At 39.4% G+C, this 21,193-nt stretch overlaps 1 protein-coding gene across 9 annotated transcripts in view; it reads left to right on the top strand.

Moving 5' to 3' along the window:
- ZNF385B (zinc finger protein 385B) overlaps positions 1-21,193 on the top strand; it is a 407,440-nt gene that overhangs the window by 359,435 nt on the left and 26,812 nt on the right. For all 9 annotated transcript variants that reach the window (XM_055289890.2, XM_055289889.1, XM_055289899.1 and 6 more), the window contains one exon: positions 5,342-5,504. In XM_055289890.2, coding sequence (XP_055145865.1) covers positions 5,342-5,504 — 163 coding nt within the window. The remainder of the gene's footprint in view (positions 1-5,341; positions 5,505-21,193) is intronic.

The raw sequence follows: 21,193 nt of genomic DNA, 5'->3' as shown, positions 1-21,193 counted from the left end.
GATGTTAGGGTGTCAATTTTGGATCTTTCCTGCTTTCTCTTGTGGGCATTTAGTGCTATAAATTTCCCTCTACACACTGCTTTGAATGTGTCCCAGAGATTCTGGTATGTTGTGTCTTTGTTCTCGTTGGTTTCAAAGAACATCTTTATTTCTGCCTTCATTTCATTATGTACCCAATAGTCATTCAGGAGCAGGTTGTTCAGTTTCCATGTAGTTGAGCGGTTTTGAGTGAGTTTCTTAATCCTGAGTTCTAGTTTGATTGCACTGTGGTCTGAGAGACAGTTTGTTATAATTTCTGTTCTTTTACATTTGCTGAGGAGAGCTTTACTTCCAACTATGTGGTCAATTTTGGAATAGGTGTGGTGTGGTGCTGAAAAAAATGTATATTCTGTTGATTTGGGGTGGAGAGTTCTGTAGATGTCTATTAGGTCCACTTTATGTAGAGCTGAGTTCAATTCCTGGATATCCTTGTTAACTTTCTGTCTCATTGATCTGTCTAATGTTGACAGCGGGGTGTTAAAATCTCCCATTATTATTGTGTGGGAGTTTAAGTCCCTTTGTAGGTCACTCAGGACTTGCTTTATGAATCTGGGTGCTCCTGTGTTGGGTGCATATATATTTAGGATAGTTACCGCTTCTTGTTGAATTGATCCCTTTACCATTATGTAATGGCCTTCTTTGTCTCTTTTGATCTTTGTTGGTTTAAAGTCTATTTTATCAGAGACTAGGATTGCAACCCCTGCCTTTTTTTGTTTTCCATTTGCTTGATAGATCTTCCTCCGTCCCTTTATTTTGAGTCTATGTGTGTCTCTGCACGTGAGATGGGTTTCCTGAATACAGCACACTGATGGGTCCTGACTCCTTATCCAGTTTGCCAGTCTGTGTCTTTTAATTGGAGCATTTAGCCCATTTACATTTAACGTTAATATTGTTATGTGTGAATCTGATCCTGTCATTATGATGTTAGTTGGTTATTTTGCTCGTTAGTTGCTATAGTTTCTTCCTAGCCTCGATGGTCTTTACAATTTGGCGTGTTTTTGCAGTGGCTGGTACCGGTTGTTCCTTTCCATGTTTAGTGCTTCCTTCAGGAGCTCTTTTAGGGCAGGCCTGGTGGTGACAAAATCACTCAGCGTTTGCTTGTCTGTAAAGTATTTTATTTCTCCTTCACTTATGAAGCTTAGTTTGGCGGGTTACGAAATTCTGGGTTGAAAATTCTTTTCTTTAAGAATGTTGAATATCGGCCCCCACTCTCTTCTGGCTTGTAGAGTTTCTGCCGAGAGATCAGCTGTTATTCTGATGGGCTTCCCTTTGTGGGTAACCCGACCTTTCTCTCTGGCTGCCCTTAACATTTTTTCCTTCATTTCAACTTTGGTGAATCTGACAATTATGTGTCTTGGAGTTGCCCTTCTCGAGGAGTATCTTTGTGGCGTTCTCTGTATTTCCTAAATCTGAATGCTGGCCTGCCTTGCTAGATTGGGGAAGTTCTCTTGGATAATATCTTGCAGAGTGTTTTCCAACTTGGTTCCATTCTCCCCATCATTTTCAGGTACACCAATCAGATGTAGGTTTGGTCTTTTCACATAGTCCCAAATTTCTTGGAGGCTTTGTTCATTTCTTTTTATTCTTTTTTCTCTAAACTTCCCTTCTCTCTTCATTTCATTCATTTCATCTTCCATCAGCGATACCCTTTCTTCCAGTTGATCGCATCTGCTACTGAGGCTTCTGCAGTCTTCGCGTAGTTCTCGAAACTTGGCTTTCAGCTCCATCAGCTCCTTTAAGCCCTTCTCTCCATTGGTTATTCTAGTTATCCAATCTCCTAATTTTTTTTCAAAGTTTTTAACTTCTTTGCTATTGTTTTGAATTTCCTCTCGTAGCTCAGAGTAGTTTGATCGTCTGAAGCCTTCTTCTCTCAACTCGTCAAAGTCATCCTCCATCCAGCTTTGTTCCGTTGCTGGTGAGGAACTGCGTTCCTTTGGAGGAGGAGAGGTGCTCTGCTTTTTAGAGTTTCCAGTTTTTCTGCTCTGTTTTTTCCCCATCTTTGTGGTTTTATCTACTTTTTGTCTTTGATGATGGTGATGTACAGATGGGTTTTTGGTGTGGATGTCCTTTCTGTTTGTTAGTTTTCCTTCTACCAGACAGGACCCTCAGCTGCAGGTCTGTTGCAGTTTACTAGAGGTCCACTCCAGACCCTGTTTGGCTGGGTGTCAGCAGCAGTGGCTGCAGAACAGCGGATTTTCGTGAGACCACAAATTCAGCTGTCTGACAGTTCCTCTGGAAGTTTTGTCTCAGAGGAGTACCCGGCTGAATGAGGTGTCACTGTGTCCCTACTGGGGGGGTGCCTCCCAGTTAGGCTGCTCAGGGGTGAGGGACCCACTTTAGGAGGCAGTCTGTCCGTTCTCAGATCTCCAGCTGCGTGCTGGGAGAACCACTACTCTCTTCAAAGCTGTCAGTCAGACAGGGACATTTAAGTCTGTGGAGGTTCCTGCTGAGTTTTTGTTTGTCTGTGCCCTGCCCCCAGAGGTGGAGCCTACAGAGGCAGGCAGGCCTCCTTGAGCTGTGGTGGGCTCCACCCAGTTCGGGCTTCCTGGCTGCTTTGTTTACCTAAGCAAGCCTGGGCAATGGCAGGTGCCCCTCCCTTTATTTGCATATTTTCTTAATGTATAACTACCAAACTATATTAGTTGGATTCAAACATTCTTGGTTGGTGATAAATAAAGGCCCTAAAATAATGTTACACTTTTCTCCCCACGTGATTTTTTTTTTTTCCAACTTGACAGAGAACAACATGAGAAGTCCTTGAGCAAACCAAGTAAGAGCAATGCCAAGTCAATTAAGATCTAAAAAGATATGTATGAAAAGATATTCAGGAAGTTAGGGACTATGTATAGTCAGTACAAGGCTATAGACTTGGGTGATCTGGGTTATATGCTAGGGAAATCACTAATATGTCCAAAACCTATCCTTAGATTTCACTACTACCAAAGCAATATTTTTTCCCCAACCACCTGCCCCCCTGCAAGAAATAACACAGCAGAATCAAGGTACACTGAAAAACAGACTGTAGCATGAATCTATCACCAAGCTTCCATTTAAATGGGAGAGCTAATATATAGATATGATGTTTAACTCATTGCATGACTCTTAACACTTGTGACTGTATCATCTATAATATTTGGCATGAATAAATTCATCATCATCATTCATGAGCTTAGGATAAAGTAGGCCTATTGCCCACCAAGATCTGGAAGTAATGCTCGCATTGAAGTGGTGCTCACCATCACCAGTTCTGCTGAACTAGCTATGGCTGGATGTCTGAAGATAGCAAAGCAGCATGTCCTGGTAAGCTGGAGTGAAACAAGCAGGAAAGTCAGAAGAAACACTTCAATGGCACACAATAATCAACCTTAGATGGCTTAATCTAATCATGGCACATTAGAAGAGTGCTTTGTCTCTAGTAGTTAGTAGTGAAATGGTTCCACTTAAGCAAAGGGCAGAAGGAGGATTGATAATAACCAAGGCTTCAAGAAATCAGTGATATTATTATAACAGGGAGTTTATTATAGTCATACTCTCCACTAATGATTTTACCAGATGAATCATATATTCTCTCTGCTGCCTTCCTTTCTGTGTCGTCTCTTTTCTCTCATATTCAATCCAACAAACATGTAATAAATAGCTGTTGCAGAAGTCTTCCCCATTTGGAATTTGTGTGTATCGTCAGGCCTCTGCTTGAGAATCTCACCTCAGTGGTGACTTCCTCTACATAACTACACATCTAGTTTCCTTAACCTCATGTTGATGGTGTTCCACCAAAAGGCCTATGTAAGCACCTCTCCAGCCATGGCCCTCACTGTTCCGGCACTCTAGTGTCAGTACTTCCCTTAGGTCTGCATCCTCCAACTAGAAACGTGCTCTTCGCTACCAGTGTATATGGATCCCTTTCCTCAAATCTCAAATCAAAAGTTACCCATTTTAGGAAGTCTTCATTAATACCACTCCCCTCTGGTCCATTTTTTTGTTGTCCTATATCTCCCATAGCATGCATCTTTCGCTGTTTTAGCTCACTCTTGTATATGGATAGCTCTCCACTGAACTTCTTACCTCATGTATGTGTGAAACCTCATTGGGCCCTAAGGACAGAGACCCATTCTGTCTGTCCACTATCGCTTCCAACTGCCTACCTACACACACACTTATCACCTGTATTCTGCTTGTTGAGGAGAATGAGTGGAAAGGTTCATTTAATCCTCTTCAAACACATACAAGTATATAAAGAAAACTGATGGTTTTTAAAGTTATTATTTCTTTAGAAATCCTCTAACAAAAGTTCATCTTGCTTTGCATAAGATTTGTCATCCATTTCACTTTTATAACTAAGCCAATATACCATTTATGTTTAGTTTTGTTTCTTTTCACTAAATACATGTTTATATTTTTTCAGTCTTTTCAAAATTCAATTCAAGTGAATATACTTAGATTCTTTTGTTAATGTATATATTAATACTAGATGCCAATAAAAGAAAAGCCTTGTTGTTTAGGCAGAGGAGAAATTTCCAAATGTCAGTAAGTTGATTAAATGTTTTCAAGGCTTGTTGTAATTTGTTTTTGTGTTTTGTCTTGCTCTTTCTTTTTCCTTTTGATCTAGTACTGAAGTTACAGTTCTACATATGCTTTGTGTATAAATGAATTTAACACTAACCACTTAGACTTCAGAATCACATCTGAGATCAGAAACAAGGGTTTGTTCCTACCTCCTTTGTGGCTTATATTATCTGTTCTTGTAACTGGAATCATCAAAATGGTACATGAAGTGTATGTAGAGCTCACCAAAAAATTCAGTGTCATTTTCACTCAGTAGCACCTATTAACTTGTTTTGTCACACCAGTTGGTCTCAGAGCAGAGCCCAGAAGAAAGTAGACACGTGGCAAACAGGATTTTAGTTGAAGGGAAATGACTGTGGAAGGTCATACCCACTGGCATGGGTAGGACACTCAAAGCCGCTGCTGCCAGCCAATGTTTGAAAAGTAGCCCCAATGGGCACTGGTGGGAGGGCACTGATGACAAAGCTCACCTTTGTCACAGTTTTGCCCTAATCCTTTTGTCCACTCATATAATGTCTGGTTTTTTAAAGATGCAGGTCCTTCGTATTGTATAGGAGGTTTTGATATGCTATACCCTCTTAGGAACTGGTCTACCATTTCATGAAGTGCCAAAAACATAGTCAGGTACTGAGTTGTAAATGTCTGGTGCCTATGATCGAATGTATTTTTTTCCTGCATGATCATCCACTGTGGTGTTTGTAATTAGCAAAAAATGAGCCTGATTTGTTCTCCTTTGTAGAGCCAGGCCGAGGCCCACTACAAAGGAAGTAAACATGCCAAGAAGGTCAAAGCACTAGAGGCAACGAAAAATAAACCCAAAATGGTTCCTTCCAAGGACAGCGCAAAGGCTAATCCCAGCTGCTCCATCACTCCAATCACAGGCAACAACTCTGACAAATCAGGTCAATGACACTTTTTGTTCTTTACATTCTTTGTGTTTCTCCTGTTCCCCTGCCCTGACCCCGTTTTCCTGCCCTCAGTTGTTGCATGTTACTCTCCATGATTTGTTTTTGTGATACTAATATGTTTTCTTCACGGGAAGGATTATATGTTTGCACGGAATCTAAGCATTTGATATGTTTCCATTCTGTGTTATTAAATATATACGTTTAAGTATATATGTGTGTATGTAAATATATATATAAGTATATATGCATGAAAACAAGTAGAGACTACTTGATCACAATGTGTTTAGACTAAAATCAGGAAATGGATCTAAAATGCTGAGCTTATTACTTCTTTCTATTTATTTTATGTGTGTTTTTTACTATAGACTTTTTTAGTGAAGGACTCCTTAAACTTGTTTACTAATAGATATTTTTATGTTCTCTTACTGTAGTAAAAAGGAGTTCAGGAGCCAAAGGGGGGAACTTTCTGAGAGAGTGGCATTACTAAATGAATCTGGAAATGTGCTTAGTAATAAAAGATGATGCATTTTGAAGATCTTCAGAGTTCCCCTCAGAGTTACAAATGGACTTACATATTTTAAGGGAATGATTTCCAACGTTACGAACTGATTAACAGAAGACCTTTATATATAAATGGAAATGGGTTACTAGGTGAAATGCCTCTGAAGAAGAGTCTATATTTCATAGTCCCAGTGAATCGGCAGAATTTCTGAGTAGGTTCATTCAGTGGAAAGAGAAAAAAATTCATTTTTGTAGCATGGATACCATGAAATTGGATGTTTAATAGGCTTCCACAATTCTCACATCTGCCCCTCTGGGCTCATGACGGATATGTCATCTTGTTTCAGTGACTCTTTGAGGAACAGTGTCTGTTAAAGGAGACTAAGAGAGTATGTCCCTTTTTCTTATGTTTGATGCTGATGCTCTCTTTAAGGGCCTCCTTCTTGTGGGAAACACACACATTTCTGATTCTCTTCTACTTCTCGAATCATTGGAGAATTTTAGAAGGAGACTTAAGACTGCTTTCCCGTGGCTTTTGGAGATGATCAAATCCATTACTGTAAGAGGAAGGTTCAGAAAACCTGTTCAAACAAAGAGACTATGGAAAAAGGGACCATTATTTTTTTTTTTTTTTTTTTTTGAGACGGAGTCTCGCTCTGTCACCCAGGCACCCAGGCTGGAGTGCAGTGGCGCGATCTCGGCTCACTGCAAGCTCCGCCTCCCGGGTTCACGCCATTCTCCTGCCTCAGCCTCTCCTAGTAGCTGGGACTACAGGCACCCGCCACCACGCCCGGCTAATTTTTTTTTTGTAATTTTAGTAGAGACGGGGTTTCACCGTGGTCTCGATCTCCTGACCTCGTGATCCACCCGCCTCAGCCTCCCAAAGTGCTGGGATTACAAGCGTGAGCCACCGCGCCCGGCCTTGGGACCATTATTGATTAGGCCCTGTAGATGCTGGCTCCAAAAGCTCTTCAGCCTAGAAGGATTGAGCTAAGCTAAATTTGGTAATAAAGACTTTTTGTTCTTTGTACAATAGGATCACTAAATCATGTTATCTGATGAACAGATATAGCCATAAATGCCAGATTATTACATGGCATGTCTCCCTCTCTAAAGACAAAGCCTTCTGACATATATTATCTAATTAGTCTTTAATCAATATCTATCAGGTATAATATCAAATATTATCTCTATTTTTCAAAATTGCAAACTGGTGAGGTAAACAATGTGGCAGTTATTTGCTGGAGGCTACCCAGTGTTTGGAAGAGCAGGAGCCTGCTGACTTCTTGCCTGGTTTCGTTTAATGCAGGATATCACTGCCTCTATGCAATAATACTCTGCAAAAGGTTTTGTTGTCTAAATTATGCTCTTTACCTTCCAGCAAAACATATAAGTAAAATGATAAAACAATGGAGGTTGGTGTCACTCTATTCTTTCAGCTAATAGAACAGTTGGCAGGTACCATACATATTACAACGTTGCTACTGAGTGAGCTCAGTGTTCCACTTAAGTTATATTATTATTTCAAAATTGGGTTGGCTGTAGGAATAATAGTAAAAGTAATGAGCAGAAAATAGTGTCAAAATCAGAAATAGAGACAGAACAATCAGAGAAGAATCCATTTTTTTAAAAAGCAGATATTAAAGGGAGAAGGAAAGGTGTGGAAGAAGAGAAAAAAATAGAAAAAAAAGTTGAGGAGATAAAACCAAGGAAAGAGCAATACGGAAATAGAAAATCGAAATAAAGGGGCCTGGATTGTAGTTACAGCATGCCTTACACCCACGAGATGCCCAATTTCAATGAGTATATTTAGAAATAAAGTTTAAGGATTCAGGGCTTTCATTCCAATACTCAAATGTTAGCAGGTGCTCAGTAAAACAAAGACACTTTCTAAGCAGTTGTGTTTGCCTACAGAGCATTTGGAAAACACCAGGATAAAGCATACCAGTGGTGTGAACAAGGAACGAGAATTAAGATCTAAAACCCAGGAGAGAGGAAAACAAATCTCAACCACAGCATCTCTTCTTCAGTACATATGTGGTGGTCTTTCTTCCTGCATTCTCTGCTTCCTCTGCCACTCTTTTACCCACCTCCTAGTACCTGTAGTCTAACAGTATTGATGTCACTCACTTTGTGACTGTACAGATTTGGACTAGAAGTAATAGAAACCATCTATATTTGGAGGTTATCTCATTTTTCATGTTTCCTTACTCCAAATCTGTATAAATTATTTGGTAACTCATTTGCTGGGCCATTACTTTTTGTTTCTCTGTGTTTGGTATAAGTATTAATCCTAACAAAATATTGTATTTGTTCTATTATACTTATAAAAACTCCACCAAAGTCATTGAAAGATGGCACTTAAAAAAAAAAAAAAAGGAGTGCATTTGCTAAATAGATACATGTTCTTTTGTCACTGTCAACCATATGTCAGCTTCTAAGCAAGAATTCCCACATGAGTTTTATAGAATTTTCAAGTTGGAAAATTAGAAGCTTTGCCCAGATGGGAAATCTGGTCCAAACAATGTAATACCTAATGTATTGTTAATTGCCTGTTTCTAAATTCTTGAAAAGCTCCCACAGCTTTGTCAGAGTCATAGATTTTTGTTGATATCTGGCTTTCATTTCATTTAAAATCCTGTTTTAGAAAAACACAAGACACAAAAATCAGTGCTTCACAAAAGGTCTAGGTAAAATGTAAGGAGAAAGAGGGTAGGAAGAAGAATGGTGACTGTGATAATTGACTGAAATGTTTTATTTCAGACAATGTTGCTTTAAGGAGTCAGACAAAAATTAGAGTAAAAGTCACAGTGAAAATTCATGACTGACTTGCAAATCTCATGGGACTGAAATTCCCCAGCATTGGTCTTTTTCTTCTGAATGAAGAGTTCTTGTCAAGTGGGCTTAAGTAGTATCTGTGATTCTCAGATATTTAAATGAAAAGTGAAAGTGTTACTCACTTGATGTTTTAGCTGCCAGATTTCTTTTTCTTTTTTTTTTTTTTTTTTTTTGAGACGGAGTCTCGCTCTGTCACCCAGGCTGGAGTGCAGTGGCGCGATCTCGGCTCACTGCAAGCTCCGCCTCCCGGGTTCACGCCATTCTCCCGCCTCAGCCTCTCCGAGTAGCTGGGACTACAGGCGCCCGCCACCACGCCCAGCTAATTTTTTGTATTTTTTAATAGAGACGGGGTTTCACCGTGGTCTCGATCTCCTGACCTCGTGATCCGCCCGCCTCGGCGTCCCAAAGTGCTGGGATTACAAGCGTGAGCCACCGCGCCCGGCCCCAGCTGCCAGATTTCAACTATGCAGGCACTCGCAACATCCATAGGCTTGACTAATTCCATTTCCGTTCTCATGTGTTAGCATCAATAGCTTAGCAGCAGAGTTTTGTTTACATTTTGAAAGAGAGGGAATAGCCAGGAGTTAACGGAGGGAGCTTCTGGGAGAGCAGCATTCTGGGAACATCCTTTAAGGCAAGGTGTGATTTCAGGGTATTCGACAAGAAACTTGTGACCCACAGATGAACTTATTTATTTATTTATTTATTTATTTATTTATTTATTTTTGAGACAGAGTCTCACTCTGTTGCCCAGGCTGGACTGTAGTGGTGTCATCTTGGCTCACTGCAACCTCTACCTCCCACGTTCAAGCAATTCTCATGCCTCAGCCTCCGAGGAGCTGGGATTACAGGTGCCCACCACTACGCCTGGCTAATTTTTGTATTTTTAGTAGAGATGGGGTTTCACCATCTTGTCCAGGCTGGTCTTCGACTCCTGACCTCAAGTGATCCGCCTGCCATGGCCTCCTAAAGTGCTGGGATTACAGGTGTGTGCTACTGTGCCCAGCTGGTGAACTCTTTCTGCTCCTCGAGAGCACACATTATTTCTTCTAAGAAGAGATCTAACAGGCTTCCAAGAGCTAGGGAAGCCCTCTTACCTGCTATTTTGGCACTTGGCACAACCATTTTTCTCTTTTATATTACTTTTGGAGACATAATTTGGTTCATGTTGTATCCAGATCTGTATAATGCAGAGATTTGTTATAATGGAGCTATTGTATATAAAAATTTCGGGATATCATGGCAAGCTTTCTTTTTTTTCTCTCAGGTCAGTAAACAAAATAGGTTTAAAATATAATAGCATGAATTGTGTTTATCATAAGAAGTTCTAACTACATGATTCAAAAAATTAGATATATTTCATTAAAGCTATTCTTCAGTTATGCAAGAATAGCTGTCCATTCACTTTTTGGAAGTTGAGGTAGAGTTACATGTAAAATCCAAATGAATGGCTTTATAGTCTCCCAGGATCTGTCCCAACTTTTAATGATGCATCAGAGGAAGTTGGAAACATAATGGGAGGGAGGAAAAATGTGCTTTGGGAGAATTGGGGTCAAAACACAGCAAGCATTAGGCAGCTTCAGGAAGACGGCTAGAACATATTGGCCAGACACTCTACCCAAATTTCCCCCTGGAGTTCAAGTGTCATAATGCCATATGACAATACACTTCCCTGTGATAATATGCCCAATACATCAAATTGAAGGCTCTCTTGTGACAGCATTTAACAACTCATACCAGGTTAAAAAAATACAGAGCCTCCAAAAAAATCCTGTTTCTTAAAAATAATAAGATATTATGAGAGTCAACCTAATAGTCCATATGTCTGGGCTTTTGCATTGGATTTTTTAAAAAAATTAATTAGATATCAATATAAGGAAATGACATTTCTAGTTTAAAGTACATAAAGCTATTTAGAGCTAAACAGCCTTTAATCAGTTGCTGTCTAAACAGATGAATGCATATAGAATGATTTGAAATGCTATAAATGTATTTATAAATGCAATTAAGAGCAAAGATAATTGAGCCAGCATCTTCTGTTGAAATAGAACAATAGAAACACCTTAAATTTGTTCAGCTTACAAGACGTAGTTACATATATGTTTTCCCTTGACTCTTTTAACCCTTTGATAGATAGGGCTGAAATTAGTATCCATTGTTTGTTCATTCATGCAGTGAACTTGATATCCATTTATCCACTCAACAAATATTGATTATCTATACTAAATAGCTTGTTTCATTATTCCAATTACTTCTAAACTTCTGTGACTTGGAGGAGTAAGTGCAAGTATTCCAAAGGGCAAAGGAAGAAGCCACTAACCGTTTTCTAAAGAATTGATGAGTAGGACCATATGTGACTTTTAAATTGCTTGCTGACTGTTTTGGTATAAGCTGTGGCAGTGAAGGGACCATCAAGGCTTTGTTTCATTGATAATGCTTAATTTCTATGCAGGATATTATCTGTAGTGTTTCAGTGTAGTAGAACAAAAGTTTTAGAAGTTACAAATCTCTTCAAGAACAAATTTGAATAAAAGCACTCATTTTAGGTAAATGGCAAATGGTAAATGTTCTCAAAGCTCCTGCTTGACAATTACAGACTTTACATGTCTAGAGCCAAATGTACTCACTGAAATAGAGGCTAACACTGAGACAGGGCATTGCAGCATGGTAGAAGGCTTGCCCTGCCTCCAAAGGGGTACTCTTGAGTTCTCTTGAACACGCTCCACATTTTCAATAGCATTTTGAATCATTTTACCTAAAACATTTCCACTGAGGGCAGGGAGATAGTTTTATTTATCTCACACCCATGCCCTATGGAGACCGTGAAGTAACAGTGTTAGAAAAGACATGAGAAGGAGAGAAAGAGGATAAGACACCTTGAAGCAGCTCATTTTAGTTTTCAGCATGTTGTGCTTTTGCATTGTGGCAGTTCTTCAGGTGTAAACCCAGAGTCATTATCAACGAGTATGTCAGTATGATTTGCCTCGAAAAGCAGCAGTTTAGCTTTTTGTGGTCATCCTGTTGCCATATGAAAGTTCATTTTCAATTTTGTCTAAGGTTTTTCCACCATAGATACAAATGGAGACCCTCGCCTCATCATTTTTATGGGTTCCCCTGTGTACTTCATAGTTTTTATGTGTTGTTACAAATGGGGCCAAGTTTTCCGATTGACAACTTCTCATTTCTGTTGACTGCCACAGGACTCCATCAGTTAGCCAGCAAGGTCTTCTTAGCTGCCTCCTCACCCTTATCTGTCTCTAGTAATGGGACCTTGTGATGTTGAATGGAAGAAAAATAGTTTTCTGCTTTGGCAGCATCTGTCATTTATAGAAAAGCACCCTCATAAATTCGGCGTACATCTATCCAAATCCGAGAGGCCAAAGTTTCATATCCTTCATAAATTATAGATTAACAATATTTATAACATCTTGAGTCTGAAGTTCTGGGGTATAATCATGTAGAACATAAATTAGTCCCATCTGTCTAAAGAGAACAGACCATTATACTAAGGCTCATATTTTCATGAAATACACATATATCATTATGACTTTCAAAGTCAACTTAAAAAGATAGAACTGCCTCCATCTTTACCCATGTACCTTGAATTTGACAGTAGCATCCCTCCAGGTAAGGCTGAAGATTCTTAGTAGTTAAATGTTTGTCATCCTCTGGGAACTAACTTCTGAAACTTGACAGCATTTTATATTGCTTTCAAATAATGCTGAACATTTACTGTCAGTTTCTCCACTTCTGAAAGCTATTTTTTAGTGTTGCTCTAAGAAAAGTGAATCAAAAGTTGAGGCTGATTTGTGATTTACTGAGTGTCTGTTAACTTAGGATTTACTGAGGATATATTATAAACCACTCCAAAAAGCAAAGCCTTAGATTTCTCGTTGTTAAAGCTTATGTCACTATTAAAAACTTTTTTCACCCTCATTCATATTTATTTTAACTAGTATTTATCTCTTTTTATTACATTTATATGCAACTTTCCTTCATTAAAAAGATATTGGAATATAAAAGGATTTTGTATGTGCAGTGAATAATTCGGTAAATGTATAACCATAAATGCCCTTGAGATTTCAACAAAGGTTATTACTTACATTTTTATGACACTCTACTTACTTGCTTCAGGAAGAATTCTCTTACATGACATATTTTTCTGACATGGGTGGATGATCAAATAGAGCTCCTCAATAAATATGTGTATATTCTGTGTGCGAGGCACATGTGGCAGGCATTTTGGGGGATTCTGGGTCCGCTTTTTTTTTTTTTTTTTTTTTGAGACAGAGACTCACTCTGTTGCCCAGGCTGGAGTGCAGTGGCACGAGCTTGGCTCACTGCAACCTCCGCCTCCCAAATTCAAGTGATTCTCCTGCCTCTGCCTCCCAGGTAGCTGGGATTACAAGTGTGCCCCACCATGTCCAGCTAGTTTTTGTATTTTTAGTAGAGACAGGGTTTACCCATGTTAGCCAGGCTGGTCTCGAACTCCTCACCTCAAGTGATCTACCCACCTCAGCCTCCCAAAGTGCTTTAGACTTTAGACATGTTTCAGTGAAAAACACTTTAAGCGTTATACTATAAGGCTAACTTTATGTGGCACTAGACCACAACCATCCTTAGAAGTGGACATAGGCTGGGCGCAGTGGTTCATGCCTGTAATCCCAAGCTGGGACACCACGCCCAGCCTGTGTCCACTTCTAAGGATGCTTATGGTCTAGTGCCACATAAAGTTAGCCTTATAGTATAATGCTTAAAGTGTTTTTCAGTGAAACATGTGTAAAGTGTGTTCCTCTTCCCTGACTCTTTCCTTGAGGCTCAGGTTCACTGTTGTGAACACAGGGCATAATATTATGCAGTAATGGATGAGTGCTCTCATTTCTATAGACCAGCACTGTCTAATAAAACATTGTGTGGGCCAGGTGTGGTGGCTCACGCCTGTAATCCCAGCACTTTGGAAGGCTGAGGTGGATGGATCACAAGGTCAGGAGTTCGAGACCAGCCTGGCCGATATGGTGAAACCTTGTCTTACTAAAAATACAAAAATCAGAGGGGCATGGTGGCGGGAGCCTGTAGTCCCAGCTACTCAGGAGGCTGAGGCAGGAGAATCCCTCAAACCCTAGGAGGTGGAGGTTGCAGTGAGCTGAGTTCGCGCCACTGCACTCCAGCCTGGGTAACAGAGCGAGATTCTGTCAAAAAAAAAAAAAAAAAAAAAAAATTGTGTGGTAATGGAAATGGTCTATAATCTGTGTTGTCCAACATGACTATGACTAACAGCATGTAACAGCATGTGGCTTTTTAGCACCTGGAATGTGCCTCGTGTTACTGAGAAAGTCAATATTTCATTGTATTTAATTTCAATTATTTCTAAGTAGTCACATAAGGCTAGTGGCTACTGTATTGTACAGTCTAACTCTACTCTTTGCTACTCCTTGCTCTTTTAACTAGCTGTGATTTCAGAGAAGTTACTCAATTCTCTGAGCCCCTCTTTTCTAATCTGTAAAGTGGAAATAATGCCCTCCCTACTTCACAGCAGTAGGGAGTATGGATATGTTGTATAGATGAAATGAAATGATTGTAAAAGAGCTTTACAAAACATAGATTTTAACAGAAATGCCTCTTATTGATGTTCTTGCAGATTTTGTTTCCTTCCTTCTCCTGTGATGCTTATTTTAGCTACCCTTCTTTCTGCTTTTTGCGAAAGATGACAGCAACACCTTGTAGTGGTCAGCTATCATCATCTGTCATTATGCAGCACCTAAATCCTATATTCTAGAAAAATAGATCCAAGTTTGTTAGACTTATATACAAAAAATAATTTTAATAGCAATACTAATAATAACATGTAACTGAATGAGCATTATGTGCTTTATAGCATGCTAAATATTTTATATGCACTATCTTATTTAATGATTATAATAGTATTCTGATGGATATTAGAAAGTGACACCCAGAGAGGGGAAACAATGGCCCAGAGTTATTCAGATAGAAAGTATTAGGTTAGTGCAAAAGTAATCATGGTTTTTGCCATTAAAAGTAATGTTAAGTAACATACTAATTATGTTACTACTATGTAAGGGTAGTAATTTTTGCCATTAAAAGTAATGGCAAAAACCACAATTACTTTTGCACCAACCAAATATTTTCAATGCCAGAGTCTCTCTTGGGCTGTCTGTCAAACCTACTACCATTATACATATACTCACTACATCTGGATGAAGGTTTGTGAACTTACGCTTTCTGCTTTTGCTTTTTGAAGGCTTTTTGAGATTTATTTACTAGATGACACTTCTGGAAGTCTGACGTCCCAGAAATGTGTATTGTTTCTTTCCCCACCCTATTTTACAACTTTTTTTTTTTTTAAATCAAGTTGTGAGAGGCCTTATATAAAGCTATATTAATGAAGGTATGATTCCCGAGTGCCATTTACCTACTTTACATCCATAGCATAGTAGAATGAGCATGAGCTTGAAGTCGGACAGATTAGCTCTGCCTCTCACTGAACTAGTATAACCTTGACTAAGTCATGCTCATGGAGCTTCTGTTTCTTCATCTATCAAGTGGGGGTGCTACACATACACCGTGGAATACTATGCAGCCATAAAAAAGAATGAGTTCACGTCTTTTGCAGGGACATGGATAAAGCTGTAAACAATCATTCTCAGCAAACTAACACAGGAACAGAAAACCAAACACCACATGTTCTCACTCATAAGTGGGAGTTGAACAACGAGAATACACACATGGTCACAGGGAGGGAAACATCACACACTGGGGCCTGTCAGGGTATAGGGGCAATAGGGGGGATAGCATTAGGAGAAATACCTAATGTAGATGATGGGTTGATAGGTGCAGCAAACCACCATGGCACAGGTATACCTATGTAACAAACCTGCACGTTCTGCACATGTATCCCAGAACTTAAAGCATAATTTTTTTTCAAAAATGGGAGTGCTAATACCTACCTCCTAGGATTGCTGTAAGGATTAATGAACTAATACATGTAAGCTGCCTGGCTCAATGCCTGTCATGACACAGACACTCAGTAAATTGGTAGCCATAAAATGTAACCATTTGTTCAAAGAAATTTCCAGGTCCTGTCTATATTTTGACTCTATGATCATGTCATGACACGCTGGCATGCAACAGTGACCTGCACTTACATTCCTCTTTATGTACTTGTTTTCTTGCCTCATAGTAATTATTTGCACTTGTGGTTTCATTTCAGGATATTAAGGTTTCATGAGCCTGACTTTTTCAGTGACACATTTAAAGATGTGGAAGGGCCTTCTTGGTCTTCCTCACCTTTGTATGAAATGGTGGAGTGTCTTTCTATCCTTCCACTGGTTAATGTGTCTCATCTGTTGTGTCCCCTGCAGCCCCTGGTACTCTATTCTTGCATAGTAGTAACATAATTAGCACATATTAAGTGAATATCATTAAGTGGCATTCAAGAGGGAAGCTCTGGCGCCCTCCCTAGAATGTGGACAGGGGAAGAAGACACTGTCTTAGCTCTTTTTCTTTGTTTTCATTAAGGTGGATGCCCACCTCACAGGTTGACAGATTGCTGTATGTACAGCCATAGTATTGAAAGAACGACCTAACACATCCCCATCTGTGGAAAGAGAAAATTGGATGCCACATGTGGGGAAGCAGCCCTGCCTGGAGACAGGGTTGGCTACTGAGATCCAAAAGACTAGGGAGGGGGGTATGATCTAAATGAGAAGCACACCCCTGCCTGAAAAGTCCCTGCTGCATTTATGTCAGTAAAAAAGCAGAAACTTGTCAGCCCATATATTTTATTTCCAGCTTTTGCAAAACATTTTTCTTGGTAAACAATTTTTTGGTAATCCTTATCGGTTGTTAATTACTTAGCTTCTAAAAAATACATGCTTGTTTCCTTTGAATATAAAATGACAAACACTAGAAGTTCTTATCACAGTAGAGATTATCTTATTCCTTGCTTTGAAATATATGAACTTCTATCAGTGTCTTATGATTTTTGCCCATTTAACAAGCAAAATGGCCATATCCACATTAAAAATAATTTGTCTTCCCTAGCACAATATCATTGTTCTTAGTTCCCTGTTAACAAGTAAAATAATTCTACTCAATTTGGAAATTAATTCATATACTGCATTTTTAGATTAGGAAAAGTTATTTGCTTATTTCTTTTCAGCCAAAATTTTACCCAGTCCTTTGACTAACCCATAGGACATATGATTAATATCCAGTAGAAGTTTTGTAAGTACTTTGAAAAATCATTAGCAGCTGTCCTGCTTATATCACTTACAGTATTTTTAAATTGAGAGAACCCTTTTGGAAGGCAACTTCATAGAATAAATCAAGAACCATAATGATGTGTATTCCATTAGACCAGTTAATTCCTCTTCCCGGATTCTATACCAAAGTAATAATCCTAAATACAAAGCAAGAAAAATAAAATATTATGCATTAAGATGCCTAATGTAGCATTCGTATTAATGAAAAATGGAAACAAGATTATTAGTATTAGGGGAATTACTTAAAGTAATAGTATTATGCAGCTTTAAAGTAAATAAAAGAAGCAACATAGAAAAAGCGCGTAATGTATTAAGGCAGAATAAAATGACGGGCACAGACACAGAGGTTCTTAAGCTCTGTTTGTGCCATGGATGCCTGTAGCTGGCTAGTGAAGCCTATTCTCAAACTATAAAATCTATAAAATGAAATTTACAGCTTTTCAAAGAAAATGAATTCTATCGAAATCCAATTGTCAATTTTTAGTTATGATATAGTAATATAGCAATAATGCATCAAATAAGATTTAGCAATGGGTCTAATATCTACTATAATTTTGAAGTGGTGAAGAGTATAAATAATATTTCAAGCATTCTATGACAACTGTAATGTCTGATGAGAATATCTGATTTGTGTTGGTGACAAAGTTACAGGTACTGCTAGGACTACTATAGTTTGTCACCCTCAAGTATAATTGAAGAAAGTGCTAAATTTCCACTGAGAAAAAAAGAAAATAAAAATGTGTTTTTAGCCATCCAAGTTATCGGATCCCTTGAATTCATGGGCCTCTTGGAAGTCCACAGAGCCCAGTTTGAAAACTCCTGTTTAGTGTGACAGGAATATGAGTTATTTTTCTCTATTCTCCATGTGAAGTTATTTTTATAATAACTTCTAATGTCTTGATGAGGTATATATCATGGGGCAAAGGTAGGATAGGCAAGAAACTCTTAGTCATTTATGTTATATTATTGTGAGTTTCACAGTTTGCAATGCAACGTCATATCTATTTCTTGCCCAATTCTTTATGGTCACAATTGCAGAGTCATAAATCTCCATATAACAATGTTCCTAAGAGACCTAGCATGATAACAAACCCCTAAGCCCCCTTGAGGAACCAGCCCTCTTAAAATAATATCATTTTAAGGCTTTTAACTGCCCAAGATAATTTTTAGAGCTATGTATGACATGAATTCCAAAATTCCTGTCCTCTGGATGGCAAAGACCAAGAGAAAGTACTACCATATGGTTACAAGGTCAAGCTCTCAAGGACATAATACAAGAGGAGAGGGAAACCTCATCCAGTTTGTTTGTTCGTTTGTTTCAGGGACATGCAGCAAAGTTTGTAACTGACCAGCTTGCTGGGCTGGCTGCAACAGCAGGCTTACAGGGGTCCTAGATCCACATTTTATTCTAGGGTACCATTTTTATGACAGAACAAAGCAGAAAGATAAATTCATAAGGTAAAGCACATCAGATTTGCTACAAGCTAACACTAGCCTCACAAATCCTTTTTCCCATGAATCAAAACTTTACAGGAGACAAACTGATTGTTATCATTCCTTCAACCAGTTTGCACAGAGAGAGAGGCTAGAAGGCTGACTGGTAAGAAATTCTTACCTTTCACCAGCACGCTAGGTTTCTGGGTTCCTTCTCCCTGAGTGGCCCTAGCGACCCTGCTTCTTGCACCATAGCCCGGGGGGCCAAACCATATCACAAAGGAAAATCATCTTTTTTCAGTTTCATGGGACCATAGGCAAAAAATCCTCTCAGTTTTGCAAGATGCAGCCCAACAGGCTGCATGGAGGAAGTGGATTAACATTTTCTATTCCAGCCAGAGCAAAATATGCATGAAAAAACATAGACATTAGCCACTCCACTTAGCAGCCAATATCAAACTGGCAAGGTTAAAACTTGCCCTGGTTGATGCCTGTCATCCTTAATCCGTTCACAGTGGGATGGAATGACCTCAGACCAGAAGTTTGAACATGTGGTCTCTGGGCAAGATGAAAGAGCAGACAGTGTCCCCAAGTAACAGAAAAGACAAAATAAGGAAAGGAGAGAAAGTGAGAGAAAAGCATGGCCTGCGGTGGGGTAGGGAAGGCAAGGAATTCAGGGAGGCCAGGGAAAGACCCCAGATCCCAAAGACACTGAGTCAAAAGTTCAGGCGGCCACTTGTCAGTTGCAAAGGAATCTCTTCCAGCAGTCCCATCAGCTATCAAGTTTCCCCCATTGGGGAGAAAAAAGCTTCCCATGTCTTATGATCTGTATATGCCTAATCCAGTCACCCACAGCTGACAGCAAAGAGCACAAGGCAGATTAATCTAAAGGGAATAGCGGTTAACAGCTCATAGCGCCAAGTCCATTTTTAACCAAAGAGAGACTTTACTGAGGTGGGGCTTTAACCCCTTAACATTTTAAGAAGGACTCTAACCTTCCTAAGTTGGGCCTCAAACCCAAGTTCAGTCAAGCGTCCTTGCCTTTTACTAAGAAGAGCCTTTAACCTTCTCTGTATTAGGAGGGACTCTAACTCTCCTAAATTGGACCTCTAACCCAATCCCATCCTTTACCTGGGTAAAATGTATCCCACCACTTACCCAAAGTCGGCCAATTGGTGCTGTGCTGATGATTTTCCTTTGGGTCAGGGATCTCTTGATAGCGTAGTCCCTTCATGATTTGCCAGGAAGATGTTACCAGAAAGGGGTCCTGATCCAGACCCCAAGAGAGGGTTCTTAGACCTCACACAAGAAAGAATTCGGGGCAAGTCCATAGAAAAGCTTGTCCAACCCACAGCCCACAGGCCACATGCAGCCCAGGACTTTGAATGCAACCCAACACAAATTTGTAAACTTTCTTAAAACATTATGAGATTTTCTTGCGATTCAATTTTTTTAGTTTATCAGCTATCGTTAGTGTTAGTATAACTCATGTGTGGCCCAAGAGAATTCTTCTTCTTCCAGCGTGGCCCAGGGAAGTCCAAAGATTGGACAACACTGCCGTAGAAAACAGTGAAAGCAAGTTTATTAAGAAAGAAGCAAAAAAAATGGCTACTCCATAGGCAGAGCAGCCTGATATCACTTTTTAAAGAAGACTTCCTATGGCCAACAGACTTTCTCCTGTAACCTCTAGGTCTTAAATATAAAGCCGGCTTTAACAGCGTTGTAATAAAGCTGCAGATTGAATTTAAGTACATTAGAATTTTTTTATAATTGGCTTTTAGAAATATATTTTTAAAGGATTGGTATCTTTCTTATGCCTGGGTAGTCCAGCCCCTGAATGTCCACATAGTCTCCTCTGAGCAGGCAGTAAGTACATAGTTAGGTCCATAAAGAGTAAGAACCTGGTACCTGCGTCCCTGAAGCAGCCTGAGGCAAAAAGCTTGTCTCCTGGAAATTTCCCTGACTGGATGAAGAAAGACTCAGTTTCCTCAGTGGCTCTCAGGCTGACCTTTCCATTGCCGGTGTCCACCTCATCCTGCCTGAAGTATCAAAACTAAAACCCTTTGCTGTTTTCTGCATCTAGAGAGGAAAGAGAGTGAGGGGACCTGAATTCAAATGTTTTGCTTGTGCCTTGTGAATCTGTTTCCTCTATAAAGAGCCATTCATTTCAAAGAAAAAGAACCTTTTCTCATTTCACCTAGAAAATTAGTTTTTAATCTTACTCCCGGCTTTTGAATCTCTACTGGACCTACTCCCTGAGGAATTTGATTTGAGCAACATGAGTTACTTATTCTATTTTCCATAATAAAGCTGCCTCAGAAATAAGTGTTTCACATCTCTTGGTGACAAATTGGAAAAGGGGCAGTTTTTCAACCTGGAGAAGTTGAAATATAATTTCTCTATTCTGCAAGTCAAATGGCGGGAAAAACGACACAAAATAAGAGAAAGCTGTTCATTAGATTCAAACTCTAGTAAACAAGCCCTTTTTTATGCTCACTTAGAAAAGCTGACAAGTTCACCAACATTGGTGCCAGTTCACTGATACAGAAGGTAGACTGCCAGCTTTCAACATGGAGATAGTTGGAGATGCCATTGTTTTATCTGAGTGTGAGGCTGGCAGCTTGTGCT

The sequence above is a fragment of the Symphalangus syndactylus genome, chromosome 8, assembly GCF_028878055.3.
Source record: "Symphalangus syndactylus isolate Jambi chromosome 8, NHGRI_mSymSyn1-v2.1_pri, whole genome shotgun sequence".
NCBI classification, from domain to species: Eukaryota; Metazoa; Chordata; class Mammalia; order Primates; family Hylobatidae; genus Symphalangus; species Symphalangus syndactylus.
Note: the sequence above shows the minus strand (reverse complement) of the source record. Positions and strands in the feature narration are given on the sequence as shown.